Genomic DNA, 23,284 nt, shown 5'->3' on the forward strand with positions numbered 1-23,284 from the left:
TAAATGAAATATTTAGAATACACAATCCATAGAGACAGAAAGTAGAAGAGAGGTTACCAGGGGCCGGAGGAGGGGGAAATGGGGAGTTATTGCCTAATGGGTACAGAGTTTCTGTTTGGGGTGATGAAAAAGTTTTGGAAATAGATAGTGGTGATGGTTGCACAACAACGTGAATGTCATAAATGCTGCTAATTTGTACACTTTAAAATGGTTAACACAACAAATTTTATATTATATATATTTTACCACAATTAAAAAAAGTAAAAAAAAATTATTCTGAAAGGATGTTCATTAGCTCTGATAGACTGCTAAAAGGTTCACAGCACAAAAACAGGCTACGAGCCCCTGAACTATAGGGTTTACATAGTCATTCTGCTATCATTAATTAGCTCACCACGGTTGCTTTTGTTGTTGTTTGTTAGGAGACTGGCAATGGTGGTTAATCAAACAATGTATTTACTAAATATCATCCCTAGATGCTGTGGGGGACAGCTAAGGTCTTTATGTCCATGAAGTTTATAATCAACAAGGTGCTACAAGGGACTTCCCTGGTGGCGCAGTGGTTAAGAATCTGCCTGCCAATGCAGGGGACACGGGTTCGATCCCTGGTCTGGGAAGATCCCACATGCCACGGAGCGACTGAGCCTGTGTGCCACAATTACTTAGCCCACGTGCCACACCTGCTGAGCCCACGTGCCACAACTACCGAAGCCCGCACGCCTAGAGACCGTGCTCCGCAACGAGAAGCCACCATGATGAGGAGCCCGTGCAGCAACGAGAAAGCCAGTGTGCAGCAACAAAGACCCAACACAGCCAAAAATAAAATTAAAAATTAAAAAAAAGAAGGTGCTACAAGACAAACCACAAAAAAAACTGTAGAGGAATTATGCAATAAGCTAAGGTTTCTGATGACAGGAATTCAGAGGAGGAAAACAGAAGTAGGCACCAAAGGTGTCAAGTAGAGTTTTAGGGCTGCCAGCTTGGTGGCGGTTGAATGATCGCACACACGCACCGGCACTGGACATGGTGACTGATGGTGCTGATGTTGATGCCCAAGTTTCCAGAGAAAGTGGTCTTCCTTCTGTGTTCCTGTTGAAAGGTCTCCTCATTGTACACATCTCGCTTTACATCATACATGAAAGAGTTTTGCCTGTATCTAGAGCCCAAACTCTGGAAGCTCCTCTCTGGTTGCATCATTCCTGGATAAGTGGAAAGAAGTTAAACAAAAGACAGTTTTTAAAAAATCTAGATCCTTGGCACATTTTTATGGAAATAAAAATTCCATTTATTGTATAATTTTATACTTAAAACAACCCTATAAAGAAAGCAAGGTATATATTATTTTCATTTTCAAAATGGAGAAACCAAAGCCCAGAAGTTTAAACAGCCTTGGTTTTTGAATAATTAGAGTCAGGACTAGAACCCAGGTGTCCAGCTAGAAAGCCTAGTTTTCTTTATATTCATTTATGTTGCTATGTTGCAGGGGAAAAGATTAAGAGGTAAAAGTATAATCACCAATTTTCACTGAAAATGCTAAGGGTTAAGGGGTCAACATAGTGTCTTTTAACTCCTTTTCTCTCTAAAATAGCATCCATCATTATCCCTTTACCCTTTTCTTTTCTTCATAGAAGTAACCAATACCTGATTCAATATTTGTCTATTTGTTCATTCTCTGTTTCCCACACTAAAATGTAAATCCAAGAGGCAGGACTTTGTTCGTGGCTGTATCCCCAGAGCCCAGGATAATGCCTGATGCTTAGCAGGCCCTCAACAAATATTTCTTGAATTATGGTCAAGTATCCAGTTAGTGGCATCATGATGTAGCAGAAAAAGCACTGCACAGGATATCAGGATTCTGGAGATCTAGCCCTGGCTGTTTTTCTAACTAGCTGTATGACTGGGGGCAAGTTTCTTAGAAAGTGAATTTCAGTTTCTTTGTCCATGAAATGACATGGTTTGACAATATGATCTCTAAGGGTCACTTTAAGCTTTAAAAATCTGTAGTATCATCCTGCTGTTTTAAAGAGAATGAGAAGAAAGAGTTAATGAGGATGGATATAGATCCATCTCTGGGAGAAGGTGTAACTGTTCTTGATCATCTGTGTTTTTGAATAATAAAAAAAGCATGAACTCTAATATTCTTCCACACAAATGTGTAAAAAAGTATACATATATATATTTTGCATAGTTATAAAATATATAGGTAAACACTCAAATTATGTAGATTACACAAGTAGTTCTTTTATAGGCGAGGCTGCAAACAAGTTTAATGTATCAGCAACATTTGTTTTCCATCAGAATTATTCTGTATCTTCAGCAGCAGCAACATTATCATCACCAACATTTCTAGAGCACTTATTATATACCAAGCATTGCACTAGATTTTTTTCATGAGTTATTTCTTTTAATTCCAACAACAATCCTAGTACTACTATTATCCTCATTTTATAGGTGATAAAACTGAGGTTTTGGAAAAGTTAGGTAACTTGGCCATAGTTATATAATGTATGTTTACTCTCAAAGCACTGGGTAGCAGGGGTGAGCTGTATAACACTTAAGAACTAACGATCACAAATTCAATAAAGTGAGAGTGTGGGTGGGGAATACAGAAGAGGATGGAAGAGGTATTTTACAATGTATTAAGAGAATCAGTACTTTGTATCTTACAGAAAATAAAAGCAGAATTGTACACTAAAACATAAGTAATATTTTTCCCTTTCTTTCCTCCACCCATAGGAATATTGATCCAGCCTTCCTTACTTTTCCTATGTAATCTTACAATAAATTTCCATGACTAGAATATATCTGTTCCTGGCAACTAAAAAGAGCTTAATTAACTTGCTTATTATATTGAGATTATAAAAATTGCCATCCTGGGTTAGATGCAGGGTCTAGAATCCAGCATTTTGTTTCTGAAAGTAGCACGAAGCAGGCATGAAGCAGGCAGCATATGAACATCAAGCATAGTGGAAACAGTGGGCCTGGGAAAGGGAGCTGTAGCTACTCAACTGCAGCAATTGTTGCCATGGGTCATGTGGGGTCCAGCATGGCCAGATCTTATCTTTTCCCAGAGAAGTCATAATTCCAGATTTTTATGTGAAATCTTCTGACTTTTAAATGTTATCGATTACTTTACATATTTTTAAAAACACAGTACACATCTAACAAAACATCTCTGCAGGCTAGATTCAGTCTGTGAACCACCAGTGTGTGACCAGTGTCCCCAGAGCCTTGTTGTTAAAGACAAAATATCCTTATCTCCTCCCATCACAAATTATAGTTTATACCCCAAGAATTTCTCTCTTTCAAAGCTAAAGCATTTATGTTTTCTGTTGTCGCACCCTTAGGAGGTATTATATCTCATCAGTTCACTTATGGAAAGAAGGATTTCATTTTATTGTCTTCAGTCTACATCATTTATAATTCAAGAGGTGGCCACCATCTATTAGACCAGGATTTGGTGAGCTTGTCTGCTTTTATTTTCACAATCTTATGAATTCCTACCATATGCATTCTTGGCCTTTATTTATTTCTGACTGATGAATGCTATTTCACCTGTGGTCGATTAATTCAGTGTTCCACAAACATTTGCTGAATGCTAGGTGCTCTGAGGATACAAAAGGACAAGGACTTGGGACTTCCCTGGCAGTCCTGTGGTTAAGACTCTGTGCTTCCAATGCAGGGGGCACAGGTTCAAGCCCTGGTCAGGGAACCGCAGCAAAAAAAAAAAAAAAAAACAAAAACAAAAACCAAAGACTCTACAATTTACTAGAATAAAAATACCAAAATATGGTGCTATAAGACTTCAGAGGTGGGAAAGACAGGAATTAACATTTATTGCTGGCCTGCCATATGCCAGCTTCTTCACACACATCATCTCAAGAGATAAGTATTATTTTCCTGATAATGATTATACTCATTTCACTTGTGAGTTTAGTGGGTTCCTCAGAATCATATAACTATTAAACAGCAGAACCAGAATCTGAACCTGGTCTTTCTGATTCTAAAATAGATGTCACATCTAATGCCACGTGATCTCCTATAGAGTGGGATTAATAACCCCAACCTAGAAGGATGAGGAAGTCCTCCTGGGGGAGATATGGTTTGAACTCTGCTCTGGCTAAGCTGGGGGCAGGGAGGAGAATAAGGTATTTCAGAAAGAGAAGAGGATAAAATTACAGAGATAATATAAGGCAAGTAATTCAATAGGTCTGAGTAAAGTCAGTGTCAAACCCAAAAAAGTAGGTTGAGGCCTACTTCTGGAGGGTCTTGAATGTTGGGCTGAACCTGGACTTTTTAGCTATTTAAAATGTTCAAGAAGGAGTAGTAATATGCACAGAGATGTGCTTTGGGAAGATGAATCATGTCAGTGGTATAGTCTAGAGCTGTGCTGCCCAGTACGGTAGCCACTGGCTACCTGTGGCTATTTAAATTAAATTAAATTAAAATAAAATGAGGGACTTCCCTGGCGGTCCAGTGGTTAAGACTCCACACTTCACTGCAAGGGGCATGGGTTTGATCCCTGGTCAGGGAACTAAGATCCCACATGCCGCGTGGCACGGCCTAAAGATTATAAATAAATAAAATGAAAAATTCAGTTCCTTAGTCACACTAGCTACATTTCAAGTGCTCAACAGCCACGTGTGGCAGGGGCTACTGTACTGGACAGGGCAGGTATAAAACATTTCCATCATCACAGAAAGTTCTATTGGACAGTGCTGGAGATAGGAGAGACTGAGGCAAAAAGAGCAGTGGGAGCCCATTACTACCATGGTAGTCTAAGGGAGAGGCAATCAAGTCACAACTCATGGGACCACAGTCAGGATGGCTAGGAGGGGCAGGTAGAAAGCTGTCTTTAAAGGACTTATCATATGACTGGCTAAAGGCAGCAAGGGAAAACACATAATTTCCTTATTGTTTTTTTTGTTTTTAGTAGTCATCTCTGAAATTTCTTCAGTTCCATTACATCTTTCTTGACTTCACAGAAGCCCTACTGGCTTGTTTTTATGCACTAGCAGGACCCTTCCCTATAAGGTATGATGATCAGAAGCTGTTACTGACAAGTGGCAAATGTACTTTAACGTGGAAAAGATGATGCATTTCCGAAGAAAGTAATCCAAACTACACTGATGGGATAATGACCTTTCAGCTGAGACACAACACAAGAGGGAATCTCGGTTACTGACTCCTACAATTCCCTGATGCTTCCTGCCATCAGACAAAATATTTAGGTGGGTGGGCCATGGTCTGAACAACTTAAGGTTTTATTGTCATATTCTACAAATGTAACATAGTTTGGGATATCTGGATTCACTACTAACTAATATAAATTAATCTCTGTAGCCCACACTTGGTCCCACAAACAACATCAGCATCATCTGGCAACTTGTTGAAAATGCAAATTCTCAGGTCCAACTAGCAAGACAAAATTAATCAGAAATTCTGAGGATGTGCCAGCAGTCTGTTTTAAGAAGCCCTCCAGATGATTCTGATACACAATGAAATATGAAGACCACTGTAAATATAGCTAATTATCTTTATTCAGTCATTCAGTGCTAGTTTGGGGCATACTGTTAACATGGGTACTTTTGACCTAGCTCTTTCATCCCCCATACTACCCCTATCCATCCAGCCATCAACTGATTCTTTTACATAATGTGTTGAAAGTACTTTAAAAGCCAAGAATAAAATATTTAAATACAGCCCAGTTTTCTGACTATTAACCCAACAGATGTGAAATCCTGAACCTTAGTTTAGTTTCAAGACTATCCTCTCATATGGTCATCTTTCATATGTTCTCTACAATCATGGGAAGGTAAAATTCACTTCCAGAATTTCAAAAAAAATAATCTGTAATTCCATCAGAAACAACAGCCCTTTGCCCGTTATGCTTTTATGTTATGCTTTTAAGGGGGAATGTATGTGGAAAAAGAAAAGGCACAAGCAAAGAGCATTGCTTTCAGTATCTCTCAGTCACTCGGTCTAGTGGATGGGGTTGGTGGGAACACACCGACAACTACCTTTTTTTTTTTTTTTTTTTTTTTTTTTGCGGGCCTCTCACTGTTGTGGCCTCTCCCGTTGCGGAGCAAGGCTCCGGACGCGTAGGCTCAGCGGCCATGGCTCACGGGCCCAGCCGCTCCGCGGCATGTGGGATCTTCCTGGACCGAGGCACGAATCCGTGTCCCCTGCATCGGCAGGCGGACTCTCAACCACTGCGCCACCAGGGAAGCCACCGACAACTACCTTTAATGCGACCTGGTGAGAGAATTACCAAACGGCTGTGCTGGAGAGAAACTCATTATTGGGGTGGGGATGTTGGAGAAGGCTTCGCAGAGGGACACATACATAAACAGAACTTAACAGGAAAAGAAAGGGGCCAAGAGAGGTGGAAGTGGTGGCTCAGTCAGAAGGAACAAAATGAACAAAAGCAGTGAAGTCTGAAAGGAGGAAGAGCATCTGGGCAGTCAGGCCTCAGGAGGAGATGGATGGGGGAGTCAGGTGAGGCTCATGGAGTAGACCAGTTCTGGCGCTTCTGACAACTCAGACCCACAAGTGTGGAAGGATTCAGCTTGCCAAACGCACACACCATCTCTCCTCACTGCTGTTCCACGCGGCCTTTCACAAGTAGAGCCGACACCTAAGAGAGAGAAGCTCCCAGGGACGGCCGTCATTCATTCATTCCCCAAACACTGACTGAGCGGCCGCGAAGTGCCTAACCCTGCGGTGACCGCCGCGGGCCCCGCCCAGGGACTTCCGAGTGTAAAGAGGGGCTGGTCCTCCGCACCCGACGCCCGGGCCGGGGCCCTGCCGCCACCACCTGCAGTCCGCGGCCCCGGGCGGCTGCGGCAGCGGCTCCCCTGCTTCCTCGGCTCACCTGGTTCCCGGGCTGCGGCGGGAGAGCGGGCGCTGGAGCCGGAGGCAGCTCCAGCCAGGCGGGCGGCGCTGTGGACGCGGACGCCGGCGGTTCCCGAGCCGTTGCGTCCGAACCCGCGGGCGTTCTGGCGGGCGGGGGACAAGAGCGGGGCGAGGAAGCGGAGCCTGGGCAGCCGGGGTGGGGAGCGGGGAGAGGCCCAGCTGCGCCGCGGTTACCTGTGTCACCCAGCCCTCCGCTCTCGACGACTCTTGATTGAGGGCCTCCTTGATGCCAGGCCTCGCGCCCCGCACTTCACGTACAGTAATTCACTTGAGTCTCCCGACGACCCTGTGGGAACAGAAGACGCGGGAGGAAACTGGAGGCTAGAGGGTCACCGAGGTCTCCAACCTTAATTCTCAGCCCCACAAGCTTGGCTTCTCCCACTGAAGGACACTCTCCTGCCCAGGGCTTCTGCTCTGCTCCCCGCCCCTAATCCCCCTTAACCTCCTTGTGAGGCTCAATCCCAGTCACTGCCTCTCACTATGCCTTGTATTCCTGCTTGGCTCAGTTGCAGTTTTACACTTGCTTGATTACTGTATTAGTGTCTAATATATTGTTCACTTTACCTATCCCTTTTTGTAATTTGTCTCATCCCCAAAAGGGCAGGGATTTTTCTCTCTTTCATTAACTGCTGTATCATTGGTGCCTAAAGCAATGTGGTAGACCTAGTAAATGCTCAATAAATTTGTGTTGAATAATTGAATGATTGCCCTGCTGTTCATTGTAAGCTCCACATAGGCAGCAACTGTCTGCTTTTTAATCACTTTTCCATCAGAAATGCCGGGTACCTAGGACGCATTCAATACATATTTGTTGAATGAGTGAAGGTATTGCTGATCTTTACCCTTTTGGTCACTCTCACTTCATCATTCCAATTTGTTGGATAAATATATGAATTTCTTAGAATTCCTACTTCCAGGTTTCCTCCCTTGTATCCATGCACTCGTCACCTTGATTCCCCACTCCCACCCCTCATATCTTTACAGTTGCATTTTTGCTCTCACTTCCTCCTTCAACCTCTGATACTTCTTAGAAAGCTCCCTACCCTGCAGGTTGAATTGGAACGTTTTTATTTTTTATTAATTTATTCCTTTATTTTTATTTTTGGGTTTATTGGGTCTTTGCTGCTGTGCGCGGGCTTTCTCTAGTTGCGGCGAGTGGGGGCTACTCTTCGATGCGGAGCATGGGCTCTAGGTGTGCGGCTTCTCATTGCGTTGGCTTCTCTTCTTGCAGAGCACGGCTCTAGGAGCACGGGCTTCAGTAGTTGTGGCTCTCAGGCTCTAGAGCGCGGGCCCAGTAGTTGTGGCACACGGGCTTAGTTGCTCCGCGGCATGTGGGATCTTCCCAGACCAGGGCTTGAACCCGTCTCCCCTGCATTGGCAGGCGGATTAACCTGCCTGTGTCACCAGGGAAGTCCCTTGGAACATTTTTTTTTTTAAATTAGTTTCTGCTTTATAACAAAGTGAATCAGTCATACACATACATCTGTTCCCACATCCCTTCCCTCATGCATCTCCCTCCCTCCCACCCTCCCCATCCCACCCCTCCAGGCAGTCACAAAGCACCGAGCTGATCTCCCTGTGCCATGCGGCTGCTTCCCACCATCTATCTACCCCACGTTTGGTAGTGTATATATGTCCATGCCTCTCTTTCGCTTTGTCACAGCTTACCCTTCCCCCTCCCCATATCCTCAAGTCCATTCTCAAGTAGGTCTGTGTCTTTATTCCCGTTTTACCCCTAGGTTCTTCATGCCATTTTTTTTTTTTTAATTCCGTATATGTGTGTTAGCATACGGTATTTGTCTTTCTCTTTCTGACTTACTTCACTCTGTATGACAGACTCTAGGTCTATCCACCTCATTACAAATAGCTCAGTTTCGTTTCTTTTTATGGCTGAGTAATATTCCATTGTATATATGTGCCACATCTTCTTTATCCATTCATCCGATGATGGACACTTAGGTTGTTTCCAGCTCCGGGCTATTGTGAATAGAGCTGCAATGAACATTTTGGTACATGTCTCTTTTTGAATTATGGTTTTCTCAGGGTATATGCCTAGTAGTGGGATTGCTGGGTCATATGGTAGTTCTATTTTTAGTTTTTTAAGGAACCTCCATACTGTTCTCCATAGTGGCTGTACCAATTCACATTCCCACCAGCAGTGCAAGAGTGTTCCCTTTTCTCCACACCCTCTCCAGCATTTATTGTTTCTAGATTTCTTGATGATGGCCATTCTGACTGGTGTGAGATGATATTTTTAAGCAACATGTCTTCGTAGGCAAGAGTCACATTCCAGGCTAAGTCACATTGAATCCAAAGAAAGCTTTCCACAAATCACCCATGGCCCTGGTTTTGGGTTTTATTTTGGTTTTCTTTGAGGAGAACTGAGAATCCTGCACTGCCTCCTAAATTGAGATCATGGTCATTGTTCATAATTTGTTCAACAAATATTTATGAAGTACCTGTTATGTTCTAGGCACTGTGCTAGATGCTGGAATAAGATAGGCAAAGTCTGAGCACTCCAAGGGATGCATACACAAAAGAGAATGATCATGGATATTGATGAGAATTGTCCTGGCTTGAATCTAGATATTTCTAAAAGAAATGACTAAGAATAAGATAGGGTCTAATTCTGCCTATTGTAACAAGCTTTAGCGTAGGAATAGGTTAACAGTGGTGGCAAGGTATGGGGTTAGAATACCTTGCCCATTCACATTTATTATCTTGTTCAGCTTTCAGGTGGGAATGTGGGGCAGGAATTCTCTTTGCATACACTGGAACTAAGGTCTGAGAAATGTCAGTTGACTCGCCCAATATGACACTGCCGGAAGACTACTCTCTGTACTGTTCTTACTCTGAGAGGCATGATTAAAATTCTTAAAATCCTCTTCACTGGAAGCTCTTCAAGGTAGGAATCAGTTTCAAACCTTCAGGGTAATGGTTTAAAAGTGCTTCTCAAAGGGAGATACCAGGGACTTTCCTGAACCTGAATTACCTGGGGCGTATTGTAAAAATGCACGTTCTTGGTGCCCATCACGGACCTCTCCAACTAAACTCACTGTGGATCCTGGGAATATGCATTTTTAAACTCTCAAGGTGATTCTTCTACACATAAAAGTTTGAGAACTACTAGAAGAGTTTGGGTGGAAAACCTCAACCTTAATGCAGGGCTAATATTTACCTTTGGGACAGATTTCGTCAGAATTCCGAAGAGTAAGCCGTGTATGTCCTTGAGCAGATGGGACTGCAACGGCTTTCTGGCCGGAACCTTCCTCTTTATTATGCAAGTATTTCTTGGAAATTGGGGGTTCTGCTGAGTAGGTGCTCGGCTGCTGGTGACTACCCGCAGCCGCAGTTCAAAGGTCTTTTGGCTCTTTTCCCGACACCTTGTTTGTCAATGTCGCTTTCCACCAGGGAGCCAGGCGTTTGCCCCGCCGACCACGGTGGGGCGCACGCGGCATGTGTTGTCTGCTTATCCCCTCCTTCTCGGGTCCCCCTTGGCGCCCTTAAGAAGAGCAGTCCCTAGGAGTTCCTGCCTCTGGTGGCCAGCTGTTGCTCTCTTCTCGCGAGAATTGCTCCTCCCATCCTCTCCTCTCATCAACCCCCTCCCTTGGGCAGGTTCCATATTGGGTAAAATCTCGGCTCGCAGAGAGGCTCGGGAGCTGTTCTCGCGAGAGTACGGCGGGAGGCTCCTGTTCGCTGGCTGTGGAACGGCGACCACTGGGACCTCCGCGGGCGCTGCAGCTGGAGCCGTAGCCCCGCGGCGCAGCCGGGAGTCGGCCTGGTCTGCAGAGGGTGCAGCGAGAACGTGGCGGGCGCAGCCTTGAGCCCCTGAGCGTGCCCCTGCCCTTAGCAGGGCTCACCCCCGTCGCGGAGGAGCGTCCAGCCTCTGCGGCTGACAGGGGCCGCGCGCGCGGGAGTCGTCTGTATCGCGGCACTCACACCTGCGCGGGCGGCCAGCGCAGGGTCCCCGCCCGTCCGGCCGGGCGACGAGGTCGGGGAAGCGGGTGCGGGCGCAGGCGGGGCCCCGCAGGGCCAGCTCCTCGCCCCGCGGCCACCGCTGGAAGATGTCTCAGGAGAGGCCCACGTTCTACCGGCAGGAGCTGAACAAGACAATCTGGGAGGTGCCCGAGCGTTACCAAAACCTGTCCCCGGTGGGCTCCGGCGCCTATGGCTCCGTGTGGTGAGTGTCACCGGGCTCGGGGCCTCGGTGGGCTGGGTGGCCCTTTATGCCCCAGAGCCAGGCCTGCCCCCACGGCTCAGCAATGCACCAAGCGGTAGGAATTTCCCTTGGGGGAGGGCACCCCTGCCCCTTCGACCCCTGTCCTGCCCTCCCTGTACCCCTTGTACCCCTCACCCTGCACACCCACATAGGTGGTCAGCTGTGTGTAGGACGCAGGTCCACGGTGGGCGGTGGGTGATGGTGTTGGAGCCTGGCCCTGGCTCGCACCCTGCGCATTCCCTTCTTGGGGGGTTGCTGCTTTGGGGACAGGAACAGGAGGGCCCTCTTTGGGGGTCTCCCTGCTGGCATCGAGCAGAAGGACTCTCTCCCGAGATGTGCCCACCTTGGGCGCCGGAGCCTGCCCTCGGAGCAGTCAAGCCCGGGGAGCTGCCTGGAGAAACAGAAGGGCAAAGCTCGACCGGGAGACTGCCGTCATCTGAACAAAACTGAGGACGAAGGGCGTTCAGTGCGGGCTTTTTTGCAAACCTCTGTCGAAATCCCATTTTGAGAAGCGTTCTTTTTGAGTTCGCACTTGAATTAGTAGCTATCCATAGAGCTTAAAATACCGACTTTATCTCAGTGAGTCCTGTGCCAGCTTGAGTGGTGTGTTTCCGATTCAGTTGAAAGCGTATTTCCTTTTCGCAGAGTGGGGGGTGGGTGGTAGTGCCTGCAAACACACTGCAGCTTGAGAAACTGGCGGCCTCACTGATTAGTCACATACCACTGTTCGTTTAAGTATTGTTTGACAAAACAGTTTTCTCCTTTCGAGCAAGTGAGATTCAGATCCGATGCATGCCCTCAAGATCAAAAAGTTATTAACAATGCCGGGAGGTATTGTAAATATTTTTTAATTGCGATAATTCTTGTGAAATACTGTGTTTTTAAAGTCCCTTTGAGAGTTTGCAGGGAACTTATCCACACTTAGAGCCTGAGGTACACGATATGGATATGGAATATATAGCAAAGGAAGGAAGAGACACTTTGCAGCTTTAATTCACACTGTGAATGTGTTTTCAATTAAATGATACTGTAAAATGTTCAGACCTGAAATATTTCACTAAACTTTTCTAACTTTCAAGGCTTTAGACACTATATTTTAGATGTACTGAAATTTGAGAGCTCCTGATCTGAAGCTAATTCATGTAATTCCTGTGCATGCATCATTTGAAGAGAGGTCTACAAAATTATTTTTTTGTTTTGCCACAAATTCCAGGCTTTTGGACTTGTTAATCTTTAAATATAATTCCTGTGTTTCTTAAAGCCCCAGCATGAATTTCCGGTTTATAGAATCTTCTGGGTAATTGAGATTGTGCAATTGTGTCCAGCAACAGATTATATTGCATTTTCTGGTTCAGGCTGTTGGAATTATGTTGCTGATGGCACTATGCTTGACATCTTTTTTCCATTTTTATAGTGTGCTGTTGATTTGCTAATTTTCGAAGATGTGTTTGGATCATTGCTCCTTTAATAGCTCATGAGTTTACCTCCATTTTTCATTCTTGAATTGACACATTAATTTTTGTGGTACCGAGTTTTTGTTTCCAATAATGTTTAAACCTTAAGGAGTAATACAGCAGAACAGCTCAACTATGGGGAGTTTAGTGAACTTGGAAAGAATTCCTTGCAAGGTTTCCCTACCATTGGTGTGAATAGCTCTGCCCTAGCTCTGGAGATCCAGATTTACAGCGAAGTGCCATTAAAATGAACTCCATGTTTTTTTAGTACTATACTTTTCTGGTTTTTAGAAACCATCAATATCTGACACTTGGAAGTAACTTTGTTAAACAGGTTTTTAAAGGTAGGTGATACATTCACATTGTATAAAATTCAGAAGGTATAAAAAGATAGTGAAAAGTTGCCTTTCCTTTCTTGTTCTCCAATTGTGCTATTCCTTTCCTCAGAAACAACCACTGTTAAGTTTCTTGTGTGTCTGTCCATGGAGGCAGTTCTGCTAAGGGTATTTAAGATGTAACCTATAGCATATTGGTGGAGAAAAATAACCGATATTATGTGATAGTTGGCCATAAACAAATGTAACTGATTTTGGATTGAAAGTATCAGAATTTAGATGTACAAGTGTTATCTCATTCAAAGTAGTTATTTGAAGTTGTTCTTTCAATTAGCAACTTTCAGGTGTGGCAGCAAACTTTTTTTTTAACTTCTCTTAGAATCCACTTTGGAGCCTGTGTTATTTTTCATTATCTTCATTTTCTTGAGAGCAGATTTAATTTTAGGAAATAACAAAATCAAATTGAATCTGAAATAATTTAGAAAATTGGACTGAAGTCTGGTGAAAAAGATTAGGCAGCCAGGTTGATGATACTGTTTGAGGTCAGATAGGAGTTGTAACCATAAAGTAATGACATAGAATTTCCTGTGTGATTTGTAGAATTAGATCTGAAGTCTGTTCCAAAAAAGAATCTCTGAAAGTATTTCAGGGAATGCAATGTCACTGAAATAATCTGTGTCAGTTTCCTAATTTGATTGCTCTGAAGTGTGATACACTTTGATGTGGAACTTAAAAAAAGTTTTTTAAAATATTAAGCCAATTTTCAGTATTTTAATTTGTACTAAGTATATAGTAAAGCAAGTATGTAGCAACCTGAGTGATAACCAACTGTGAATTAAAGATCAAGGAATCAGACTAGAAATTTGGGAATTGATAGGGTTTTACAAATATGCCTTTCCTTTTTAAGGGGTAAAGGGAACTAAACTAAGTCTTGCAATTTTAAGGAACTTTGTTGTCTGTGAGGGGAAATGAAGCAAATTTTTTTAAGAATACATTGTTGCACAGCATTGATTTTGTGGTTTGGGGACAGAAGGAGGGGGAGGAGCTTTGTGGTGAGTTTAAGGAAATATAAACAGGAACTTAAATGCCTTTCCTCTGGTGTATGGGTTTTCCGGACACTTGCCTCTGATTACAGGAGGTGGGGCACTGGTACCATAAAATAGGTGAGAGTTGAGAATTATTCTTAAATCATATTCAATCATTTATTAAACAGTATTTATTGAGCACCAACTCTGGACCAGATAGCAGGCTGGGTTTCTTGAGCTAGAGTGTTAAGCAAGACAGAATAAGACAGTCCATTCCCTGATAGGGTTTATAGCCTGATGCAAATAATAACTACATTTATGGATTGTGTTCTATGTTCCAGGCATTGTGCTGTGCATTTTATGTTTATCATCAGTATATAAAGTGTATAACAAAACTTTTGGTAAAAGGATGGCAAAATTTACTAAGAAATCAAATCCAACTTCCTAAATGCTTTGTGGAACAAGATTGTGTGTAAATAACTGTAATAAAAATAAGTGAAGGACTTCCCTGGTGGCGCAGTGGTTAAGAATCCGCCTGCCAATGCAGGAGACATGGGTTCGAGCCCTGGTCCGGGAAGATCCCACATGCCACGGAGCAACTAAGCCCTTGCACCACAACTACTGAGGCTGTGCTCTAGAGCCCGCGAGCCACAACTATGGAGCCTGCGTGCTACAACTACTGAAGCCCGCGCGCCTAGAGCCCATGTTCCACAAGAGAAGCCACCGCAATGAGAAGCCCGCGCACTGCAACAAAGAGTAGCCCCCACTCACTGCAACTAGAGAAAGCCTGTGCACAGCAGTGAAGACCTAATGCAGCCAAAAATAAATAGTAAAAAAGAATTTATTAGAAAAAAAAAGTGAAGCTAAATTTTTTTAGTATTAATGGCCCTTCACCATTTTAAATCTTTTCCTTTTTTTAGCATGAGCCAGGGCACGAATTAATAAAAGTACATCATTATTGAGTATGCAAAGGTGACTTTCTTGACCTAATGAGTGAGAGGGGTGTGCCGTTTATTTTCCTAGTGGTGATAATAGGCCCATGCTGATCTTGCTTCCCATTTGCTTTCCTTTGTAACCAAAAGCAAGGTGATTGGCTGGATGTTACCAATGCCAACCAATAAATAGTTAAACACAATGGCAAATATTTGTATTATTGATACAGACTTTTAAGAAAGAGTTCAGTCAAGTTGGCTATAAAGTCATCCTTTATTTATCGGATTCCATTTTCCACTGAAACCTTTCCACTGGCTCCCATTTTAAAATAAGGATATCCTGAACCTCTGGCTTTTCAGTTCTGCCAGCTTAATTTCTTGATACTGAGGACTATGCTTTTGATTTCCCTCTAAATCAGCCTCAGAAGATCTGCATTGACTTTGCCTTTCATGGGCCATAGTGCAGGTGGTGCTGAGACCCTGGGGCTTAGGATTCAAAGGTGGAAGAAGTCACTGAGTCTAGAAGTCGCTAGATCCCTCTCACTTTAGTATTAACTGACATTTTTATGGGATTTTACACTTCATAATGTATTTGCATTTCAAAGCATTATTATTCAGTTTTCACTGGCTCTGTGAAGGCTGGTGTTATTAACCCAGTTGTATAGATGAGGAGCTGGACTCATTAAAGGAATGGCATACTTGTCAGTGCTACTTTGGATTTGGTTCTGGGGTTTCAACACTTCAGAATTCTCCTTTCCTGTACTTGTAGACTGCTAAGATTGTGTGGTGGCACCTTCTCTTGTGCTGTTTGCCTCTCCCCTCCCTCCTTTTGTGAAGAAAGGGGTTGCTGGATCACTTGAAATAGTAGAACTATGACTAACCAATCCCACCAATGTCAGCCTAGCTAATCTGAGGTAATGACTTATTAAAGTCACATCTCTTCCTCAGAATTGATAGACCAAAAATGGACTCATTGCCCAGATTGCATTTTTTCCCAAAGGATCATCAGTGCAACTAGTTAATTCCTGAATTTATGAATCCCCTTGGCTTGAAATGCTTCTGTGCACATTTTGGAAAGTTGAGATTCTCTGTATATGCTTCTGTTATGTAAGTATAGTATAGGACATAAATAGAAATAACTGCCTCTCTAGGCCTTTGAAAATACACTGGACTTTTGCTCTTTACTGTGAAATTTGGTATTGATTTGTTTCTATCCAAGAGCTATAATTACTATAGAGCTCAAAAAAACCTCATTATAAAGTGGCTTCCCCTGACTCTGGAACCTAGGAATATCATTTCATGGTTGCCATGTACTTGGAAGTGATGCACAAGTTTCTTCAGGACAAATAAAAACAAAACCTCTTTGGGCTTCCCTGGTGGCGCAGTGGTTGGGAGTCCGCCTGCCGATGCAGGGGACGCGGGTTCGTGCCCCGGTCTGGGAAGATCCCACATGCCGTGGAGCAGCTGGGCCCGTGAGCCATGCCCGCTGAGCCTGCGCGTCCGGAGCCTGTGCTCCGCAACGGGAGAGGCCACAGCAGTGAGAGGCCCGCGTACCGCAAAAAAAAAAAAAAAAAAGAAAAGAAAAAGAAACTATATTCGAAGGGCAGGGGAATAAAAGTAGACAATAAACAAAAAATTAAAATTTATAACATGTCAGGTGATAAATACTATCGGGGAATAAAGTAAGGAAAAGAGAGGGAATACTGGGATGGCTGTGTTGCACTTTTAAGCAGGGTAGACCTCAGTGATAAAGTGACAATTGAGCAACGACCTGAAGGAAGTGATGTAGAACACTGGTTGGGCCTGAATGGGGAGGAAAGAACAATTCCGTGTTGAGGGATCAGCACATGTCCTGAGGCAAAGGCCTCATTCTCTAGCATAGCTGAAAGACCAGTATGGCTCGAACTGAATGAACCAGGGGCCAAATAGTAGTAGGGGAAGCAGGTGGAGGGGCTACAGAGGTGCTGGGATCATAAAGGGTCTTACTTGCCTTTTTAAGAATTGTGCCGTTCACTCTGAGACGGGAGACCATGGAGGGTTATAACCAGAGGGGAGACATGATCTAACGTATGTTTTAGCAGATCACTCTGCTCTGGGGTCCCTGTTTTTTCATTTCTGTTCCTTACCCATTTAGAGGTGCTAACTGTAGTTTAGGGTAGAGTGGGGGAGTCGGATGAATTGGTGTACAGCCCTGATCTGTATTCAACAACTCTCATTCCAGAAGGCTCAGTGTGCCAGAGCCAGTACTTTTGGTGGGCCCTAGAAATTCAGGGTATTCCAGCCCAGCTCTTTAAATAACATGTGGAGCTTAACTTCACTTTTCAGGTTTCTCTTGCCAAAAGGAAGGGAGCAAAGAGATTAGCTCTAGACTTCTGACAAAAGAAGATTAGCCTGCTGGCAGGTTGAATGTTTTCTAACTTCTTTGGGCTTCTAGGTTTTTTCTTACTATTGGGTTATTTTTAAAAAGTAATTTTTACCTTCTTTCAACTTTTAAGATCTCATTTATTTTCTGTTTTATTTGGCCCTGTATCTGCTTTACATTCCTCTGCCTTGCCCCCATCACAATAATTTTAGGAGAGGTTGGATTATTGTTACCTGTTAATAATGTTTTGGCTAGGAGCCCCCAATGACTTCTCTGTTAACTTGAATAAATCTTATAGATCAACAGATTCTACACATGTCACCGTATAAAAACCCATAGGATTTATTTACTTTTCTGCCTTTATAGATACAGGTTTCTCTCTTTTATGAAAGCTATCCCCCTTTTACTGCTCTGTTATCTAGTTTCAGAAAATAAGTGTTCCTAAACACAGATTCCCATGACAACATAACAAAAAGGTAATAGAACAAATGTTTATTTTGTCTAGGCCTGCTGTCTGAGTAACTTTATACCCTGAACATTTTGACTTCTGTTACTTTGAATGGTGTTACGGGTTTCCTTGTTTTCCTCAAAACCTTCTCCTCTTAGGCCTTGGTGGCATTGTCACTACGCCTGTGACACGACGGAAGGTATGTGAGTGTGTGTGTCTTACTGTCAGTCTACCCGCAAGTATGCATTGGTTGCTTTACCAAGCTTACGGTCCAGAGTGTAGGCATCACACATCATTATGCAAAAAAAAAAAAAAAAAAATCTAAACCAATTTCTTCTTTGTTTTCTTAAATTCATTAATTCAGTATGGCCAGTGCTAGGCACTATAGTAGGTATTCTGTTTATAAAGACTGAAAAAAACAAAAAAGCAGGAAGGGTTCCTGCTTTTGAAAATATCAGTCTGGAAGGGACACATTTATGTTGCTTTCTCAGAGATTGCTTTGGAAGTCCTCAGTAGCTTTTCTTTTCTGCATTCTTTCAGCTTAAGTTGCCATCTCAAATCTACCTTATATTTCTAATGCGTCCCTTGAAATCTTCTTTTAGGTTTTTCTGTGTCTCTCTTGAATCTAGTGACATACTGGTCATTTTTTACATCTAGGGCAACTTTTTGCAAGGATGTGTGTTTGAAATCTGTGTCAGAGAGACCTTTCCATCTGATTCAGAACTAGAAAGCGATGACATCAGCATGTGCCCGCAAGAGGTCAGAACTTCTTCTTTTGATCTGCCAAGGACTCAGGGAGGCTGTGGTTTAGGGGAGGAAAGGGACAATGAGAGTAAGTGTCCTGTAGATCATTAACGCAGCCCTATAATTCCACATGGGGTAGTGTCTCTGCTGTGACCGTCTTCTCACCTGCAAATTATGTGCCCCTAATAATCATGCCTTTAGTCCGTCCTGTGACACTGAACTTGAGGTGTCTGGTTTACCCAAGTATTTTCTGAACTCTTCATTCTTGTATTTCCTTATCCCTGTAGTAGATATAACTTTATTCCCAGAAATAAATGCTTTATTCTTAATCCCCAGTAGCTATTTCTTTTTTCCCCCTTCATCAAATCCTGCATCTAGGGCTTTAGGTAGCTTGAACCTTCTTGAACTTAGACTTTTGAATACTAGTTTCTATTTATGTTTTCTTCTCCAGGCTACCAAATGCTTGTAAAAATCTTAGTTATCTTTCTCACTTGGTATAATAAAACATGACTCCTTCATGATTTTAGTATTAAATTGAAGTGAAATTTTGATGTTGGTATCTACACTGATATGCTTTTAATAATTTCCTCATCTGACATTATAAGTTTGGCTTGGTTCATTTTCTGATACCTAGGTTAGTGGCCTAAATGCCTTATGCTTTGAATGATCTGCTTTGAAATTAGCAGTCTCAATGATATTGATGCTAAAGGGAGCAAAAGGGAAAAAATAGCAAATTAAGAGAACATGCAGTAAGTATTATGAGCATCTATCAAGCCGTGCTTACATTCCCAAATATAGTATAACACAAGGGTTACTCCTCCTGTTGACATCTTGGGTTGATAATTTTTTTTGTTGTGAGGACTATCTTGCATTGTAGGATATTTAGCAGCAACCCCGTACCCTACCCACTAGATGCCAGTTGCGGCCTCCAGTTGTGACAACCAAAAATGTCTCTAGACATTGCCACATGTCCTCTGAGGGCAAAATCACCTTTGGTTGAGAACTGCTTATATAACCCTATATATTTGGATTGATTGGCCCTGAGTAAAAACTAGATAGGATAACTTGAACCTTCCACCTGCAAAAAGAAACACTATACTTTCTGTGCATATTCCCTTTGAATTCATTGTCTGATATAGTCTCAACAGTGTCTTGTTCATATACTGTGCATCCAAATTTATACTTCCAAACCTAATATCAAGAATGTCTAACTCTGGATTTCAAGTCTATTGAAAGGTAATGTTTCATGCTTCCCCTTGATTATTTTTCTACATACTTCTTGAGGACAATCTCAGAGATGTAACACTAACTACCCTAGGATTAGATTTATGTTATAAACTTGTATGGTTCAGCCTTAGATATGTGGAACTGATATTTGAAGGAAGCTTATCATTAGCACTGATGAATGACAGTGGTCATGAAAATTACAATCGGAATAAGCCAATAGCCTGAAGATTTCTATAACTAGGTATTAAAGCAACATAATTTTGAAAGTTTGAAATGTGTATATTTTTATATTTATGTTTTAGATTTGCTGTAGTGAAAGAAATCTGTTGGTCATGCATCTGACTGTTAAATGCCCACCAGTGTCTAAAACAGACATAAAATATTAGTGAACTATGTATATATATATAAAGGTATTGATGTATACAGAGATGTGAGGGCCCTGTCGGCTGTAGTAGTTGGCATGTTTCATGAAGGAAGGATTTGAAGATTGGTTTTTTTAAAAAAAAATAAATTTATTTATTTATTTATTGGCTGTGTTGAGTCTTCCTTGCTGCGCTCGAGCTTTTCTCTAGTTGTGGCGAGCGGGGGCTACTCTTCGTTGTGGTGCACGGGCTTCTCATTGCAGTGGCTTCTCTTGTTGCAGAGCACGGTCTCTAGGCACGCAGGCTTCAGTAGTTGTGGCTCACAGGCTCTAGAGCGCAGGATCAGTAGTTATGGCACACGGGCTTAGTTGCTCTGCGGCATGTGGGATCTTCCCAGACCAGTGCTCGAACCTGTGTCCCCTGCACTGGCAGGCGGATTCTTAACCACTGTGCCACCAGGGAAGCCCTGAAGATTGTTTTGAAGGATGGGTAGTATTTGGAGCATTTCTAGAAAGGGCACTTTTTAGGTAACAGGAGAAAACATAACTAAGAGGATTAGATATGAGATGGACTGCCCTGACAAGGGTAGTATCTCAGATAGGGTGAACCCAGTTGTGGTTTTCATTCTGCTTGTGTTTCAGAATCACTTGTGGAGCTTTTAAACATACAGGTGCTTGGGTCCTACCCCCAGAAATTAAGAATTAGGTCTGGAGTAGGGTTAAGGCAACTGCATTTTTCTAGGCAATACAGAGCTAGTTACAGTTTCTTGAGTTGTTAAAGTAGGGAGGGAAAGTATTTTAAAATTGGTTTGATTGGAGTGTTACAGAATGGATTGGAGGAAGCAAATATATTGCTTTGTAAAAGTCTCTAGTAATTTATATGTGTATCTGTTTAATCTGACTCCCCAGCTAGGCTTCTCAATTCCTTGAGGTCAGGAACTATCTGCTTTGGTATAAATTTACTAATCTTGCATTATGTTCCTGAAGATAAACAGATAAATAAACTATAGCTTCTGCTCTCCTTCCAGGTCTAAATTGGGAAACAAATATATACAGGAATACCTTTTTTTTCAGTTTAGTGTCTAAAGAATTGGCTACATTATGTTTCTGATTGTAGTAGTTCCTAGATCCTATCCATTAACTGCTGAATAAATGTGCATTTTAACTTGAAAGGAAACGATATTTTAGTTTTCCGTAACATGACAACAAATGATCAAGGATTTGGGTCCTTGGTTATATTTTAATAACCTGCCCTATCTTACTGTTATTTCAGAAATATACTCAACCTCAAATTTGAGAGTAAGAGATCTAAAAATATATGTTGAGAATTTACTATGTGATAAACCCCATGCTGGAAGCTGATCATGAAACTATTATATAATAGCACGTTCATTTCCACTTGGAACATTTACTACTTGTCTTTTATAGTTCATAAAGTACTTATACATAATTATCTTATATGAGCCTCAAAACAGCATTGTAAGATAAGCAGAGCTAGTGACACCCCCATTTTATTGATCTGGAAACAGGCTCGTAGAAGCTTTGGCCAAGATCACTTGCTAGGAAGTTCCAGAACCAAAGCTAGACCTGAAATCTTCTCACTACTGATTTACTTTTTTCTATGTCAGACTGCCTATGTTTATGCTTAACAGAATTTTTTGAGATCAGATCATCGAAATACTGCAAACAGAGACCATTCACTAGGATGTAAAAGTAGCTTTGTTAAGTGGAATTTCAGAGGGTTTTTTTCTAGAGCGATAAAAAAAGTACTATCTAGTATTACCAAAAGTAAGCAAGATATTTTCCAGTGTTTTGATTTTTAAAAATCAAGTTGCTGGGCTTCCCTGGTGGCGCGGTGGTTGAGAGTCTGCCTGCCGATGCAGGGGACTCGGGTTCGTGCCCCGGTCCGGGAGGATCCCACGTGCCGCGGAGCAGCCGGGCCCGGGGGCCATGGCCGCTGAGCCTGCGTGTCCGGAGCCTGTGCTTCGCAACGGGAGAGGCCACAGCAGTGAGAGGCCCGCATACCGGGAAAAAAAAAAAAAATCAAGTTGCTAAAAATAATGATGTGAAAATTATTTGATACTCCTCCCTTAAAGAGGTGGTGCTTTAATTCTCCTCCCCTTGAGTGAAGACTGTATTTAGTGACTCACTTCTCTAAAGTATAGACTGTGGCAGGAATGATGGAGTGTGACTTCTGCGGGTAGGTCATAAAAGACATTGTGACTCCTGCTTTGGTCTTTCTCTGAGCAGATTGTATGCCTAAGTGAATTTCTACATTGTTTGAATGTTAGTTTTCATCATCCTAGTAAAAGTGGAAGCAGTTGTGAAAAACATTTTTGTTCCAGTAGTTTAGAAGCTTTTGCAGCAGGAATTGGATCAGATTAGTTAGGAATGGCAAGTATTAGCATATATGTTGCCATTCCCTGAGTGCCAGCCCCATGGCTAATGTCCCTAATAAATCCTATCACAAATACATTTTTCTATCTGAATGAGATTTTCATGAAAATACTGAATTTGCCTATCAGTTCTTGAACTGTAAGTTTCTGCAAGGCAAGGTAAGTGATCAATTAAATGACTCTTTTTTTCATTCCAGGCTGCTTCTCTATTGATAAGGTTTTCCGTGTGTCATTTGTGTTTTTTTTCATCTCTGAGAAGAATTTTTAGAAACTGAAAAGCTGGGGATTGGTCATATTGCGCGTACTTGTAACAACTGTATTAATAACATCTGATTTTCTTCCTATCAATATGGAAGTGTTATTGTAAGAAATTGAATTCCAGTTAAAACTACTATATATAGTGCAGGTAGATCATTTTGTGATTTATTTTAAACATGAAAGTGTAAGGTAGACATTCAAACAAGATTTTGAGAGTTAGTAAAGGTTTTTAAAGAGAGCTAACAATGTTTCAAATGGTAAGAGTTTTTAAAGTCAACTTTAAGTCCCTTGCTACTCTAAAGAATATTTTTTGAAGTTCTCAAATTAAAACTTGAGTTATTGTTTTTGCATAAAGTTGCCTTTATTTTCATGACATTGTTTCCAAAATGGAGGGGCAGAGCATAAGCATCAAAAGTACAGTGATACTTGCACATTTGTCTGAATTTAGAAGAAAGAAAAAGTAGGTTTCTGTAGTAGAGAGAGATGTGCTGAAAAATATTTCCAGTATGGTATTTGCTGATATTTTTGTCAAGTTGTTATAGGTAAAGAGAAAGTTCAAAGTTAGTCATCTGAACTACTTAGTTATTTAGAAACCCTTGAAAACTGTT

At 42.2% G+C, this 23,284-nt stretch overlaps 2 protein-coding genes across 4 annotated transcripts in view; one reads left to right on the forward strand and one right to left on the reverse strand.

The window, feature by feature from the left end:
• SLC26A8 (solute carrier family 26 member 8) overlaps positions 1-10,173 on the reverse strand; it is a gene marked incomplete at its 3' end in the record, with an annotated part of 69,581 nt that extends 59,408 nt beyond the window's left edge. Inside the window, exons 1-3 of the mRNA XM_082639024.1 lie at positions 10,094-10,173; positions 7,090-7,201; positions 1,013-1,199 (exon numbers count right to left, since the gene is read on the reverse strand). Coding sequence (XP_082495150.1) covers positions 1,013-1,197 — 185 coding nt within the window. The 5' untranslated portion in view covers positions 1,198-1,199; positions 7,090-7,201; positions 10,094-10,173. The remainder of the gene's footprint in view (positions 1-1,012; positions 1,200-7,089; positions 7,202-10,093) is intronic.
• Positions 10,174-10,446: 273 nt separating this feature from the next.
• Positions 10,447-23,284, forward strand: part of MAPK14 (mitogen-activated protein kinase 14) — a 72,179-nt gene continuing 59,341 nt past the window's right edge. For 2 of the 3 annotated variants that reach the window (XR_014295550.1, XM_082639030.1), the window contains exon 1: positions 10,447-11,095. Coding sequence is in view for 2 of the 3 variants with exons in the window: in XM_082639030.1 (XP_082495156.1) it covers positions 10,980-11,095 (116 nt within the window). In the remaining variant the exon portion in view is untranslated. The remainder of the gene's footprint in view (positions 11,096-23,284) is intronic. The other variant, XM_082639029.1, reaches the window with a different exon arrangement.

The sequence above is a fragment of the Mesoplodon mirus genome (assembly GCF_964341445.2).
Source record: "Mesoplodon mirus genome assembly, chromosome: 12".
Taxonomy (NCBI): Eukaryota; Metazoa; Chordata; class Mammalia; order Artiodactyla; family Ziphiidae; genus Mesoplodon; species Mesoplodon mirus.